At 41.1% G+C, this 16,949-nt stretch overlaps 1 protein-coding gene across 4 annotated transcripts in view; it reads right to left on the bottom strand.

Annotated features, from left to right (window-relative positions):
• LOC126355834 (caspase-8) overlaps positions 1–16,949 on the bottom strand; it is a 116,544-nt gene that overhangs the window by 77,006 nt on the left and 22,589 nt on the right. For all 4 annotated transcript variants that reach the window (XM_050006304.1, XM_050006297.1, XM_050006287.1 and 1 more), the window contains exon 3: positions 1,308–1,455. In XM_050006304.1, the coding sequence (XP_049862261.1) occupies positions 1,308–1,454 (147 nt within the window). In that variant the 5' untranslated portion in view covers position 1,455. The remainder of the gene's footprint in view (positions 1–1,307; positions 1,456–16,949) is intronic.

Raw genomic sequence — 16,949 nt, 5'->3', positions numbered from 1 at the left:
TATTTTTTCTATTTTTCCCAATCGGCAAGACTCAGCACAACCAGGAGCACCTATGAAGATGTCCAACGTAGCTTTGAACAAAACATCAGGGATAGAAGAGTTCCATAGACCATGACCATACAACCCAGAAGAATTCTCGGCAGCTGAAACATTCAGTCGTTAAAGCCTTCATTGTATGACCAAAGTTAATGTTTCCGGATTTACTGTAGACATGTCAGCAATGTGCGAACGTCTCATCAGTCCCTTGCTGAGATATCAGTGCTTATATACCCACATCAGGATCACACTAGATTGCAAATATGTTGCAACAACTTTTTGGTCACCTTCATAAGTTCCATAATTTTCCTACCTGATAAAGGGGCCTAACATGCCACACACGAACCCACAGAATGCCAGTATTTTTTCCTGATGACAATCTCCTGAGTAGTCTCCACTCAGAGATCTGAATGGGGAACTTGTCTCCATAATTTTTTACCCAAGAGGATACCATCATGAAGACAGACAGTAGGCTAGAAATTCTTATTTTAAGTGATTTGAGTTATAGGTTTATCCACAAACTGCACATTTCTTATCAAACTAATTAAAAAAACAGGAAATGAGCTAATGTTTCAAGCGATTTTTCTAACATTTCACCAACACAGTGTATTGTCTTATGGCGACACTGCTTGTTGACTAACCACTAATTCTACGGAATGAAATCACAGGAGTTACTCAAGAATGGCCAAATATTGTTTCCAAATACAAAGTAATGCATAGATAACCAACCAGAATCTTTGTCTTGAGGCAATGGCATTCATTTTTAAGGTGCGAGAGTAAGCTGATAGAATTGGAGTATATAGTTAAAAAAACACACAAGAAATGCTTTCATTTTGTCATTGGAGAGGACGTCTCCTCACCACAACACACACACACACCCATCGCCCAATGCGCATATGGGCCATGCGATATCTTGCTGAGAATGGACTAAAATAGTTTAGATTCTTAAAAGATAGTTGGAGAATTTCCCATTTTGAGTATCGGTGCAGCACTTGATTTTGATCTGTCAGGAAGTTTCAAATCCAAATACACATTGTTTATCTTGTTGTACAGTAAGCAATTCTGTTTCAAGTTACATAAGTAATTTGGTTTTTATAATCCACTGCTCTTGTATGCATGGTAACCCTCCCCCCCCCCCCCCCCCTCCCCCTGTACACACATACGCACACAAGCACTACAGAACAACCAAATGTTTTCTTTTTCCGTTCACTGACTGCTTGCTGTTAATCACTGACAAAAAGGACCTGGAAAAACAAAACAAAAACACTTACCTCCACATTATCTATTTCTATATCGTCATCAGAACCATGCAGAAATTCTGATGAATTATGATCAGATTCTGCGAGGTCAATTGCCTTCTTCACAAGAGATGCTACTTCGGTACTAGAGAACTCTGAAGAACAGTTTGGTATCTCCATCCTGTGACAAAGATAGTCATCATATTGATATCATTACAACACTGTAAATATCAATAAAAGTTACTAAGACATGTTAATTAAGAATGTTTATGAAATTAAACAGCTGACACGGCCAATATCAAACTGAGAATGGACTAAAATGGTTTAGATTCTTGAAAGAGAGTTGGAGAATTCCCATTTTGAGCATCAGTGCGGCACTCAATTTTGATCTGTCAGGAAGTGTCAAACCCAAATAAATATTGTTTATCTGATTGTACAGTAAGCAGAACCGTTCCAAGTTACATAAGAAATCAGGTTGCTACAAACGACAGCTCTTGTATGCATGGAGAAGTAGTTAAGTTCCTGCATTGTTCTACATAACTTTCTAAAATCAGCAGGAGTTAAGAGTGAGTAGCTCCAACAGGAAATAAATATGAATTAAATGTGCATTCCGTGACACATGCGAGCTGAATATAGCTCATGAGAAAGGGAAATTAATTGTCATGAAATTTCTAAAACAAAAAAGTAGGAATGTACAATTTCCTGCCACTGAATCCCCTGTCCCTCCTCATCCAGGTGCTTTCCTTCATTCCTTATAGCCAATTGCCCCTTCCTTTTCTCCTGGATTTTCTGCCTCCCATCTCTAACTTGTGCGTCTCCCATGCATCTTCACCACTCTGATTAAATGCCCATATCATGTTAATCTTTTTTCCACAAATCACCTCTTGTTGGGGGTACTCTTGTGTTACCTCCCTAAACCATTCATTTCTCATTCTTTCCCTTTTTTGTTACACCTACCTGACTTCTCCAGGACTTAATCTCACTAGCTCACACCAAGTTGTTCTCTTTCCTTCATGTCCCACTTTGTAGCAGAATTTAGGACAAATTGTACATAACACATTTGGTATACCACCTATTTACTTGTTTAAAGGGCTCCTTTGTTCCATACCTTCCTCTCACATTGCACATAAAGCTCTCAGCTTGCCTTGCACATTAACTTATTTCTTTAACATTTCTTCCCTTTTCCTGTATTATGCTCATCATATACTCTAAATTCCATCAGCTGCTCCCCACCCAGTGATATGTTTAGTATTGGTCTACACTTTTTGTTATTATAACCAACAGCTCACACTTGTTTGCATTAAATTTTAGGTCATATTCTTATACATTTCCTTTCCAACTAATTGCTCCTGAACTTCATCCTCCTCCCAGACACTCCCAAAATTCCTCTTCATTATAAGCTCATCAGCAAAGAACACTGGTGTCATCTTACCTCCATTATCTCTCACCATTTGTGTCACTGTTGTTGTTGTTGTCTTCAGTCCTGAGACTGGTTTGCTGCAGCTCTCCATGCTACTCTATCCTGTGCAATCTGCTTCATCTCCCAGTACCTACTGCAACCTACATCCTTCTGAATCTGCTTAGTTTATTCATCTCTTGGTCTCCCTCTACGATTTTTACCCTCCACGCTGCCCTCTAATGCTAAATTTGTGATCCCTTGATGCCTCAAAACATGTCCTACCAACCGATCCCTTCTTCTAGTCAAGTTGTGCCACAAACTTCTCTTCTCCCCAATCCTATTCAATACTTCCCCATTAGTTACGTGATATACCCATCTAATCTTCAGCATTCTTCTGTAGCACCACATTTCGAAAGCTTCTATTCTCTTCTTGTCCAAACTAGTTATAGTCCACGTTTCACTTCCATACATGGCTACACTCCAAACAAATACTTTCATAAACGACTTCCTGATACATAAATCTATATTCGATGTTAACAAATTTCTCTTCTTGAGAAACGCTTTCCTTGCCATTGCCAGTCTACATTTTATATCCTCTCTACTTCGACCATCATCAGTTATTTTACTTCCTAAATAGCAAAACTGCTTTACTACTTTAAGTGTCTCATTTCCTAATCTAATTCCCTCAGCATCACCCGATTTAATTTGACTACATTCCATTATCCTCGTTTTGCTTTTGTTGATGTTCATCTTATATCCTCCTTTCAAGACACTGTACATTCCGTTCAACTGCTCTTCCAAATCCTTTGCCGTCTCTGACAGAATTACAATGTCATCGACGAACCTCAAAGTTTTTATTTCTTCTCCATGAATTTTAATACCTACTCCAAATTTTTCTTTTGTTTCCTTTACTGCTTGCTCAATATACAGATTGAATAACATCGGGGAGAGGCTACAACCCTGTCTCACTTCTTTCCCAACCACTGCTTCCCTTTCATGCCCCTCGAATCTTATAACTGCCATCTGGTTTCTGTACAAATTGTAAACGGCCTTTCGATCCCTGTATTTCACCCCTGCCACCTTCAGAATATGACAGAGTATTCCAATCAACATTGTCAAAAGCTTTCTCTAAGTCTACAAATGCTAGAAACATAGGTTTGCCTTTTCTTAATCTTTCTTCTAAGATAAGTCGTAAGGTCAGTATTGCCTCACGTGTTGCAACATTTCTACAGAATCCAAACTGATCCTCCCCGAGGTCCACATCTACCAGTTTTTCCATTCGTCTGTAAAGAATTCGCATTAGTATTTTGCAGCTGTGACTTATTAAACTGATAGTTCGGTAATTTTCACATCTGTCAACACCTGCTTTCTTTGGGATTGGAATTATTATATTCTTCTTGAAGTCTGAGGGTACATCTTGCTCACCAGATGGTAGAGTTTTGTCAGGACTGGCTCTCCCAAGGCCGTCAGTAGTTCTAATGGAATGTTGTCTACTCTGGGGGACTTGTATTGGCTTAGGTCTTTCAGTGCTCTGTCAAACTCTTCACGCAGTATTGTATCTCCCATTTCATCTTCATCTACATCCTCTTCCATTTCCATAATATTGTCCTCAAGTACATCGCCCTTGCATAAACCTTCTATATACTCCTTCCACCTTTCTGCCTTCCCTTCTTTGCATAGAACTGGATTGCCATCTGAGCTCTTGATATTCATACACGTGGTTCTCTACTCTCCAAAGGTCTCTTTAAGTTTCCTGTAGGCAGTATCTATCTTACCCCTAGTGAGATAAGCTTCTACATCCTTACATTTGTCCTCTAGCCATCCCTGCTTAGCCATTTTGCACTTCCTGTCAATCTCATTTTTGAGTTGTTTGTATTCCTTTTTGCCTGCTTCATTTACTGCATTTTTATATTTTCTCCTTTCATCAATTAAATTCAATATTTCTTCTGTTACCCAAGGATTTCTAGCAACCCTCGTCTTTTTACCTACTTTATCCTCTGCTGCCTTCACTACTTCATCCCTCAGAGCTACCCATTCTTCGTCAACTGTGCTTCTTTCCCCCATTGCTGCCAATTGTTCCCTTATGCTCTCCTTGAAACTCTGTACAACCTCTGGTTCTTTCAGCTTATCCAGATCCCATGTCCTTAAATTCCCACCTTTTTGCAGTTTCTTCAGTTTTAACCTACAGGTCATAACCAATAGATTGTGGTCAGAGTCCACATCTGCCCCTGGAAATGTCCTACAATTTAAAACCTGATTCCTAAATCTCTGTCTTACCATTATATAATCTATCTGATACCTTTTAGTATCTCCAGGATTCTTCCATGTATACAACCTTCTTTTATGATTCTTGAACCAAGTGTTAGCTATGATTAAGTTATGCTCTGTGCAAAATTCTACCAGACGGCTTCCTCTTTCATTTCTTAGCCCCAATCCATAATCACCTACTATGTTTCCTTCTCTCCCTTGTCCTACTGACGAATTCCAGTCACCCAAGACTATTAAATTTTCGTCTCCCTTCACTACCTGAATAATTTCTTTTATCTCATCATACATTTCATCAATTTCTTCATCATCTGCAGAGCTAGTTGGCATATAAACTTGTACTACTGTCGTATGCATGGGCTTTGTGTCTATCTTGGCCACAATAATGCGTTCACTATGCTGTTTGCAGTAGCTTACCCGCATTCCTATTTTCCTATTCATTATTAAACCTACTCCTGCATTACCCCTATTTGATTTTGTGTTTATAACCCTGTAGTCACCTGACCAGAAGTCTTGTTCCTCCTGCCACCGAACTTCACTAATTCCCACTATATCTAACTTTAACCTATCCATTTCCCTTTTTAAATTTTCTGACCTACCTGCCCGATTAAGGGATCTGATATTCCACTCTCCGATCCGTAGAACGCCAGTTTTCTTTCTCCTGATAACGACGTGCACCTGAGTAGTCCCCGCTCGGAGATCCGAATGGGGGACTATTTTTACCTCCGGAATATTTTACCCAAGAGGACGCCATCATCATTTAATCATACAGTAAAGCTGCATGCCGTCGGGAAAAATTATGGCTGTAGTTTCCCCTTGCTTTCAGCCGTTCGCAGTACCAGCACAGCTAGGCCGTTTTGGTTAATGTTGCAAGGCCAGATCAGTCAATCATCCAGACTGTTGCCCCTGCAACTACTGAAAAGGCTGCTGCCCCTCTTCAGGAACCACATGTTTGTCTGGCCTCTCAACAGATACCCCTCCATTGTGGTTGCACCTACGGTACGGCCATCTGTATCGCTGAGGCACGCAAGCCTCCCCACTAATGGCAAGGTCCATGGTTCACTACGTATATCAATTATCAACACATTGAAAAGTTGTACAGATAACGCAATTCCTTGTTTCAGAACATTCCTTTGTCTCACCCCCCCTCCCCCACTCTCTCTCTCTCTCTCTCTCTCTCTCTCTCTCTCTCTCTTCCCCCCCCCCCCCCCCTGAAACAGTACTTTTATCCTCAGAGCAGTCTATCCCTTTCCTTATTAGTGCCTTCTGAACTTCACTTCCAGATACAAGATACAGCGTCACACTTTTTATAAATCCAGGATGATAATCAGTAGATTTATCCCATACTCACAGCCCTGTTTTTGCAGCTATCTCACTGTAAGCATGAGATCTAGTCTACTGTTTAACTCTCCAGTCTGGAGCCATACTGTTTCTCTCCCAGTTGCTTTTACATTGCTCTCCAGATTCTTATCAGATTTTCGCATAGTGGCATTAAAGAATGAAACCCCTATAGTTCTGAAGAATCCATCTATCTTGTCAAATTAAAATAACATACTGAGAATTTTTGTCAGATAGGATAGATTCGAATGATGTAAACTGGACACACAATGAGTTTTGAAAGTGTTTCATCACAATTTATTTGCACAGTATTACACTTGGTGTCCCATTCTGGTAAATAGATGTGCATCACCTTTGTGATCCCATAAGGAAGTAAAATCATCCAACTACTAAGCACACCATGGATTTGGTTAACATTCACAGTGCAGAAAAAATAACAGAATTATGGTTGTTCAGTTAGAACTTCTGCACTGAGAAGCCATGGTCAGTATAAAACTGCTTCTTGATGTTTCATCTCCAATTGCGGGAGACATCATCTTAGGTAAAAAAAAAAAAAAGCTACTGCCATTAAGGTTTGAGGGGCTCTAGCTTTTATATAGTGCACAGAGGGTACCACAATATGCCATGTAATGCTGACTGTGAGACTGCATTTATGAATCTCTATAGCTTTTCTACACATGTGTGCATGATAATGTGATGTCTTTGTTAAAATGTTCATCATTGGAGCCAGAACATCAGAAAGCAATTTTATACATTGACAATAGCCACTCAGCCCAGAAGTTTTAACTTGAGACAACACTGGCTATGAGAGCCTACATTGTATAATTATGATTCTGTCAGTGCCCAGTGTTCAGTTTGCAGATAATTAGGACTTTAAAGGTTAATATTTACTAGTTCAGAGATTTTCTGACACAAAGTTATTATAAACTTTCATATTCTTTACAACAGACTATTTATTGTGCATGTTATTTCAAGGTGGAGAATTTCACCTTAACCGATACTGGGCTAGCAATACGCAAACTTTCACACAAACCACCACGTTTATGTTTTATGTATGATCGCTAATCACAAACTATAATGTGAACTGACATATAGATTTTACAAGTGTACCAGTCTAATGCAATCTGGCAGATGTTAGTGGTATACTGATCAGACAAGTATTTTCTTATTCAAGCCGACAAAGACGTTTAACGCTAGGTGGGTTCAGACACTTACACAATCTGACATAAAAGTTTTTGTCTGTATGCTGGCTGGTCAGGGAGTGCAGACTCTGGGACAGGGGTCACTATAAATTCACAGGCATATGAGCACATTTTAAATTCTGAGATTACATAATACTTTGAAATTCTGCAAGGTTTGATTTTACTATTTGCACAGATTCTTAAGACTTAACTGTTTTTTTGGTTTATGTAAAATGTTCCAGGTTAGCAATTCACAGCAGTATACTGAATACAGTTATTAGTTGGTTTCTTAAATCCCCTATTTACAACTATGGCATCCATCTTTAAGTAAATACTTCAAGATTCTAGATTAATCAAAATCTTAATTACTGACTGAATTAGAGAGCTGTCTTGTCAGATTTAGGGAAAGATGCAGCAATAAGATCCTACTGTCAAAATTCAGAATATTGCAGTCATTAAGGCAAAATAGGTGATTGAAATCTGGAGGTTCTGATCTTTTGAGTCAATTATTTCATAAGTTAATTACTTTTAGGTAATTCCAAATATGTTCTTTTGACGTTGGGAGTGTCTGCTTTTGGATCAGTGGTAACAATACTACTACTTTTGCTTAATGGCTCACAATGTTTCTCTCATTGCAAATATAAACAACTGAGCTAGAAATTTACATGACATTTTACATGAACAACAATTCAACATATTCCTATACATACCACACATTAAACATGCATCTGCATTAATATATAGCACAAAAAAGTTCAAAAAATTGGTTATCTTAGGAACAACAAACAAATAGATGGGTAAGTCCCAACTCGCTCCATCTCAAAAGGCTACCATTATTCCTTTCTCTCAGTCTACTTCAGTCTTCATTTTCTTTCACACAGCTCTCATAACTCTATTATACATCTCTTCTACTCTGACCCTGAGTAGTACCATTTAGATAATAGCACAGACTGTAACCATAACAAACATGAAAAAGTTCCACATCCCATATCCTGTGATGCATGCCTAACATGGATCACTGGAACACAAAATAAATGAATGAATAACATAATAAATAAAAATAAATTTCCACAGTTTATCCAAACGCTTTTCCTCATTTCATATTCTTCAATGCCTTTTCAACTTCTGTCCTCATTAGTTCTTTTTCCCATTCCACCTTAACTTTTATGTGCTTTACCCCTAAATCCCTGTAATTCCTGTACTGTTCCACCCAGATTCAGCAAATTAGAAATATGTTCTCCATAGCTCTTTTGAGGTCCTCCTACTCTACCTCAATCTCATCTTTATCAACAATTTTTACACACTCTGCTATTCTTCTTCCCCTATTTCTGATCATTTCAGATAGTATTTTCTTATTTCCTTTACTACCCTGTTTCCAAGTCAATGACCCATTCTTCCATCCACTTTATCTTTCCCTCTATCACCTCTTTTGTGCCACCCTCTTCCTCACTTTATATTATTCTTGCACCTCTGATGTCCTCTGTTGAAAGCATACTCTAAATGAAGTTTTCTTTAAAACTGCTTCTTTAACTTTAAAATTCCACCAATGTTTCCTCTTATCTGTTCCTATTACCAGGTCTTCCACAAATCACCTCTGCTGATTCTCCAAATCACTCTTCAAACTTGTGCATTATTCTTTCACAGTTTGAAGCCCATTTAGTAGGATTTTGTTTCTTCTTTTCGTCCGATACTGTTTCTTGAACTCAGCTCCTTTTACATGCTATGCCGTATTTCATCTACCTTACTTCTGCTTGCCAAGCCATTTGCTCCAAGTACGTTTTGACTTTCATGTCTCTATACTAACATGTACACTAAGATTTCCCACTACAATTTCTGCCTCATCACCTGCAGGAAAGCCATTAAATTGGTACAGCGGATTTAATTCCAGCAAAGCTCAGGATGGTTCAAAAGAAGAATAAAAAACAGGAGGACGAGGAAGGGACCAGAGTAGGGAGCACCCCAGAGCCACCACACATGTAGGGACACCCAGCACTGCCATCTACCAATTCCAATCTCCACAGCATACAATGAACAATATCTACGGAAGAGGGGGGGGGGGGGCAATCCGGGGGCGAGAAACTGAGTGGGGAGAAGGGGGGAGGGGGTGTTCAGTGGAGAATGTAGGAAAAAGGACAAAGAGGGAAGGCAGAAAATCCCAGCAGCGAGAAGCGAGGCAGAGCCCAACCATTAAACTCACTCGAAATGAAGCAGCAGACGGGCAATGTCCTGAAGCTGAGGAATGAATAGAACAGGAGGGGTGAGCAGGATAACAGCAGATACAGATAGAATAAGAAAGCAAGAGGTACTAATGGCCATATGAATACCTTACTGGAGGACTGGGTCCAAGAGGAGCAATGTCAAAGGGGCAAATGGGCCACAAACTTGAGAACTACAGATAAGACGGGACAGAACTAATGCCTGATAAAAATGGAGGAAAGTCTATTGATGCACATCCCAAGAGGTGTGGGCAAGAAAGTGAAGGATACCGAGTTTCCAGAAACAACCAATCTTCAGAAGGCAGTTATGGGGCAACCAAGTAATCTAGTTGTAAAAAAGGACCCAAGAGATGGAACTAGCAGATCATGGTCAGGTGCTGGGAGTCTGGTGTAAAGCTCCCGATTGACGTGGACTGGAGTATTGTGTCAGAAATATGCCACCCAAAATACAAGGGGGAGAGAATTTAAAAATGTTTGAGTGTCCACACGAAAGTGCACCAGACAGCACAGAAGTTCACGGGAGTTGTCACTTGGCAGAGGCAACTGAGTGGGACCTAGCCCACAATCACCACATACTGAGTAGGTGTGACCAATGGATCAACGGAGACCACAAGTCTGTTAATAACGAGGAAGAGGACACTTAATACGGAACCCTGTGGATCACCACCCTCCTGGGTCTGCAGAGAACTGAGGAACTGCCAAACTGAACTCAGAACAACCAGTGTGACAGGAAATGGCAAATAAAAATTGGGAGGGGCCCCTGAAGATCCCAATCATGGATTGTAAGTAAGATGTGATGTCTCCAAGCAGTGCCTTAGGCCTTACGAAGATTGGGGGGGGGGGGGGGGGGGGAGAGAAAGACTGCGATGAGATGGCAATAATGAGGAAAGACCTGCTGAGCTGCAGTTTCCAACCGAAGCAGATGGTCTATCAGAGACTGTCCCTTCGGAAGCCTGTAGTAGTAAGGGTACAAAAGGTCCCAAGATTAGGAGACCCAACAGAGCTGATGAGCCACAATCCGTTCAAATAACTTACAGGGGACACTGGTAGACTGATCAGCCAATAACTATCGAGGGACAACAAATCGGTAATGGACTTAGACAGGAACCACAATACAGTCCCTCCATTGAGAGGGGTAAATGCCTTGATGCCAAATACAGTTTAATGCCCAGAGAAGATGATGTGGAGAACTGAGGCACTTAACTTATTGGTGTGGATGGTTTGGTTTTGTTTTGCTTTAGGGCACAACTGGGGTCATATGCACCCAAGTCAAAACTATAGAACACTAAGATCAAGATGAGTTAAAAAATGTCCATCTTCAGACCCAATTCACATAATAGAAGATGGGTAAAAACAGGCACATGGAAAAAGGGCTAGAAAAGACACCATACAGGAATGGAGGCCCAAAACTGAAACTTAAATGGCCTTTGCCATATTGCTTTGGTGGATAAAAAGGAAAACGCGGTCAACAACCCATGTATCATTTGCTAAAATGGCAGATAACTCAGACGTCAAACCCAAGATGGAATGTAAACAGCTAAAAATGGGCATTCCATCAGGAACTGATGGACAGCTAAAACCTGGGCACAATGTGTACAAATTGGTGGGGTAGCACCACTTATCGACGATGGCTAAAAAGACAGCGCCCAATACACAGCCTAGTCAAAATTACCTCCTCCTGGTGGGAGCGCCGAGAGGTGGTCATCCAAGCTGCAGGGAGAGGCTTAATAAGCCAGAGCTTACTCCAGTGAAGGGAGGACCACTGGCAATGGCAAAAGGGCACGACCTCCTGACAGGAGGCAACAAAGAGATCGTCTGAAGGAATACAGGAACTCAAAGGTTGTGGTACGAGGACTGCAGCCTTGGCAGCAGTGTCAGTAGCCTCTTTTCCTGGAAGACTGACACGATCACGAACCCACAAACATCACACTGGCTCCACCAATAGTGAGCAAGTGACTGTTTTCCTGGACCCACTGCACTAAGGGATGGGCAGTGTACAGCACACAGACTTTGAAGGACACTGAGTGAGTCCGAGCAGAGGACACAATTGAAAAGGCTGTGTCACCAGATATACTCTGTGGCCTGATACAGGGCAAAGACCTTGGTTGTAAATACTGAGCAATGTGAGGGAAGCCAATGACAAATGCACACCCGACACCACAGTCGGTCCAAGAGCCATCAGTGTATACAAAGGTACTATTGCTAAGTTCCTTGTGAAGGTTGTGAAACTGAAGGCGATAGATCGAGGCTGGAGAGGTGTGCTTAGGAAGCAAATGAAGGCCAGGGTTAACGTGGGCTGCTTCACAAAGACTAGGTGGTGAACAGTTCACACCCACCTGAAAAGTTGCAGGTAGCGTGAAGTTAAGCTGCCGTATCAAGTACTGAAAGTGGACTCCAGGAGGTAACAGAAGAGGGTCATGCCCCATACTGTCAATCACGGGAATCATCAAAGAAGGTGGCATAGGACGGGTGGCCATGTATGGCAGACAAACGGCATGCATACCTGCTGAGGAAAAAGTCACAGCAATACACCAGTGGTAATACAGCAGCTTCAGCATACAAACTCTACCGAGCTAGTGTAAAAGGCACCCATGGCCAAACGGATACTACAATGGTGGATAGTGTTGATACGGCGTAAGAGGGATGCACGGAGGAGGGTGGTTTGATCAGCACCTCAGGAAGTACCATTGAGGACACACAGAACATAAAGGAACCGCATACAGCGAACTGCCAGGTATGACACATGGGAGGATCAAGACCATTTCCTATCGAGCATGAGGCCTGAATGACCTGCTTTTTCTTTTTAACCTTCCCCAATCTGTCACTGTTATCTCAGTGAAGAAGGAAGTATTAGTTCTGAAAGACACGTAGTGCATCATTGTAACAACCATATAAGAAGTAACTCCTTTTTAAACAGACAGAGTGAGGGAGATCAATGCAATTGAAAAATAGACACCAAAGAGCAAAACAAATATCAAAAAAAGATGTGAAAGATAACAAAGTGAAGGGAATGAGCCCACAGACAAATAGGGCAGGCAAAGCCAAGGGCACCTCTGGTGTTCAACATGTGACTTGACCCACAACTATGCTGAAAGCTACAGAGAGATCTTAGATATCCAAAGCGGTTGTAACGTGCAAGCATGAAACATACTCTCGCTCCATAATTCTACAACTGATCAACATCAGCAATAGGGTGTCTAGTTATCAGGTGACCTTCATGGAGAAGTGAAGCACGCTGTGTTTTCTTCCTATCACTTGTCAAGCTTTTTAGTCCAGTGACCTATGATATACCACTGCTAGAATGGGCTAACGCTTGTCATATAATCTGTATAGTTGCGACAGTTATCAGTTCAACTCCAGCAGTTAGTGAGCTACTAAAGATTATTTGCAATTGCAGAATCATTCCATCTCAGTGTCATTTTAAAAAGTTTTAAAAGTTGATGTGCTCACAGTAAACAGGAGCATCTTCCTTGCAGGAAAGAGTTATGGTATACAGAAGTCAGTATTTCAACCTGCTCTTTGCCAATACGCATTTCAGTGCCAGCACAATGCACGAGTGATTATACAGATAATTCTGAAACAGAATTAATATTTCTCACACTGTCTCCAGCAAATCATTCAGCTTCTGTTCATATCCTTGGCTTCAACTTTGTTCATGACTGCCAAGAATCTCTGTGGTTTTCTAGCAACTTTAAAAGACAGCTGCTGAACCACAACCAGACTTTCTTGCTCCTCATAACACTGCTCAAAACAAATTTTTCTTAAGAGTGTCAACTCCTGCTGCACATTTTCAGATCCAGAGATGGATTTCACACTTCCACTGTCTATTTAATCAGTAATGTGTTTCTTGCCGCACTTGCTGAGGGAAAATTGATTCATATTGTTCTTAACCACCCCTTTATCACCTGCAATCAATGATGCTACAATAGCTGTTTTTCTCCAGTAAGGTAACTAAATTGTGGCTGTGGCTGTACCTGTAAGGAGGAGGAGGAGGAGGAGGAGGAGGAGGAGGAGGAGGAGGAGGAGGGGGGGGGGGGGGGGCAACTAACACAACAATCTCACTGTCTACAGTTACACCAATTTTCATTAAGATATTTAGTACAATATCACACACATTCCTGTCTCTGCTGCCTATGCTGAATACATATTGTTGGAAGATGTGGAACTAAACAGGTTGTTCATCAGCCGCTCTTGACCGAGTTATGAAAAGAAGTAGGAGTGATAAAATAGAGGCATTGAAAGAAAGTGATGCCAGGGATGTGAAATAATTTAAGAAGTGAAAGTACATTATCTAATCAAAAGTATTCAGGCACCTATTAGTAGACATTAATATGGAGTGTGTCTACCCATTATCTTTACCATGGCTTGAACTCTGCTGAGGAAATTTTCAATGAAGTGTCAACGTCTGAGGAGAAATGGCAGCCCATTCTTCCCGAAGAACTTAAACAAAAAGGTAGTGCTTAATTTCAATTCAATTCACTGCCGCAAATTTATGACTTGTTCAATGTTCCTTATTATTTTATATGAAGTTCTCTTAATTAAATTTATATACGCCTATCATTACCTATAATGGAGGATTGCTTCTTTGATCTGTTGACATTTTGATATTCAGAGCATCCACTGTATCTTACAGACAAAGCTGTCTGTTACATATTCAATCTGCAATCATTAACTGTGGTCCCCAAGTTTTGGTCACTTCAACTGTTTGCAGATGAATGCAATTTTCTCTCTACTTGGAAAAGTGGGCATCTAAGAACAATACGATCAGCACAGCCTTCCTCTTCACATTCACTGAATGGTGTGTTACTACACCCCACTTGATGCAACTGTTTGGGATATGGACTGTGACCTGTTAACAGGTGCACCATACCTCAAGTAGGGGTGATGTCACACAGTTGAGCCTGTTCTTGATGCATGGGAATAGATTGTAAACCCACTCTGCAGTGCTGCTAGTGTCCCGGTCAGACTGCCATTCATCTAACTTCCAGGTAGTGATGCTGGACACTAAAGTCTGTAAAAAAGTCATTTTAACTCTTCGCAAATGTGCTCCGATGGGATCATGTCTTAACTCTGAGAAGGCCAGTCCATTTCAGGAATGTTAGTCCACAAACCATTGCCTCACCGATGCTGCTTTACAATAGGATGCACTGTCAAGCTGATGCAAATAATCACAGTCTGTTCCTTTGTTGTACACAGAATGCAAAGCTGTAAAATGTGTTCATACCCTTATGAATTTAGCATTTTCTAAAGTGCAATAACAGGACTACAACCTAACCATGTAAAACACCACCTCTGCAGTACTTCACTGTTGGCACTACACTTTATGGATCCAATTTCCATAGGGTACAGTGTGATTCATCACTCCAAATAACTTCTTTCCAGTCACCTTCCATCCAATGACACTGCACTTTACACCACCTACGCCAGCATCATTAACCACTAGTTACAGATATGTATGGCTTATAAGGACATGCTCAACCCTGTACCTCCCACTTACTTTAACTCTTCACGCACAGACAATGTCTTTCTACTGGTGGGTCAACCTCTCACGACTTTTAGCAGTCATTTCTGTATGACATAGGGGTGTCCAGATACTTTTTACCAGATAGCGTACATTGGTTGGGGCAGTATGAAGCTCAGAGCAGATGAGGTGTCTCCCAGTGCTTAAATATTTGTGGTGAGAGACCTCATCTGCATTTGGGTTTTACTTTGTTTTAGACTTTGAACAATACTAAATCACCACTCGAAAGGAAACCATTTCTAGACAAATAAAAGTCAAAGATCAAGTAGATGGAGTCTGAGTAACATTCAGACGTTGAATCATCCTTTTATAAATCTAATCAGGGCCTGGGGTTGTGTTGTTTGACGAGTAAAGCCTGAAACAGTGCTCAGTGACTGAAATGTTCACTATACAATTTGGCACGATTGAGTTAAAAACACAGAGATGTCTTCAACTTTCTACCTTCTAAAGAAGGCCGGATAAGAAGAGAGAGATTCTGTAGCAACATAGGTTACATGGTGCTCACTAAAAACTTCATGCATCTGTACAAATATCATGAAGAACGAGACCCAGAACAGCTGCTGTTCTTTGTTACCCAGAAGATTACAAAGCTGGGTCTACATCTGGGATGAAGAGGCATACGTTCTCAGGGAGCAGATGTAGCACTCCCAGCATTCCTTCTTACTACTGAATTAGATAGCAAGCCTTAGCATGAAGATGCTTGAAAGTGAGTAAGGTGGTCTGTGAAGGGTGTCATTTGAGATATTTCAACACCCTTTGATGATCCTGGATAGCTGTTGCAATGTCTGGTCCAACAAAGCATTGGTCAGTAGTGGAGTGGGCCTTTAGGGAGGGGAATAGCAGTTCCAGCAGCATGGGTGATCACATCAGACACATATCTCACAACTTCATCTATACAATCTGAAAGAAGGACGAATGTGACAGCAGAGGTATGCAACTACCAGTTGACTGACTGAAGAGCCCAACATTGTAAACGGTCCATTGGACAGTGAGAAGGAAGTAACAGGATCGGTGAAAAGTCGTTACTGTCACTAAGATCATTATGTAGCAAACACTGGAGGGAAGCCATGAGATTAGGGAAGCAGATCATAAGGTTAACAGCCAGAACGATCCTGTAAGTAGCACAGAACTGGTAAGAGGACCACCAGATAATGTGATACTTCCACACAGGGGGTGGTACACACTGAAATCTCCCAAAAAGGAAAGCAAACAGGGATGAAGGGGGGGGGGGGGGGGGGAGGGGGGAGGATTTTTAGATTAGGTTGGTCATTTAAAGGTATGTAAGTGCCCTGTCTGGAGACAGAGAAATGTCACAAACAGTGATCACTGGGGTGATTTGTACTCTCACTATTTGCTTCCAACATGGGAAATCCATCCACTGATGACATATACACAAACCAATGTATAGACCCTTCTAGATGTTCTTTCTGAGTATGTACAGTAATCTCTCAGAATTTGGGAATTTTTGTCAGTAATATGTATTGCTTGGAGAGCAAGAGCAAATTAGTTATTGTAGTTCTGGCAGGAGATAGTAACATACATTGCAGTTTCACCTGGATTCTCACATTGAGGGTGATCTGCTTATGAATGAAGGGGTAGGGAAGACTGGTCATATACCAGGATCACTGCATCACTGGTGGGTATGGATCAACAACAATGAATTCTGGATCGGAAACATGTGTGAGGGGATCTGATGCCTCCGAAGTCGCCAGAGTAGCCTTGTCACACGGTTTCCAAGCCTTCCTCCTCCTCTTT

Source organism: Schistocerca gregaria, chromosome 1 (assembly GCF_023897955.1).
Source record: "Schistocerca gregaria isolate iqSchGreg1 chromosome 1, iqSchGreg1.2, whole genome shotgun sequence".
Classification (NCBI taxonomy): domain Eukaryota; kingdom Metazoa; phylum Arthropoda; class Insecta; order Orthoptera; family Acrididae; genus Schistocerca; species Schistocerca gregaria.
Note: the sequence above shows the minus strand (reverse complement) of the source record. Positions and strands in the feature narration are given on the sequence as shown.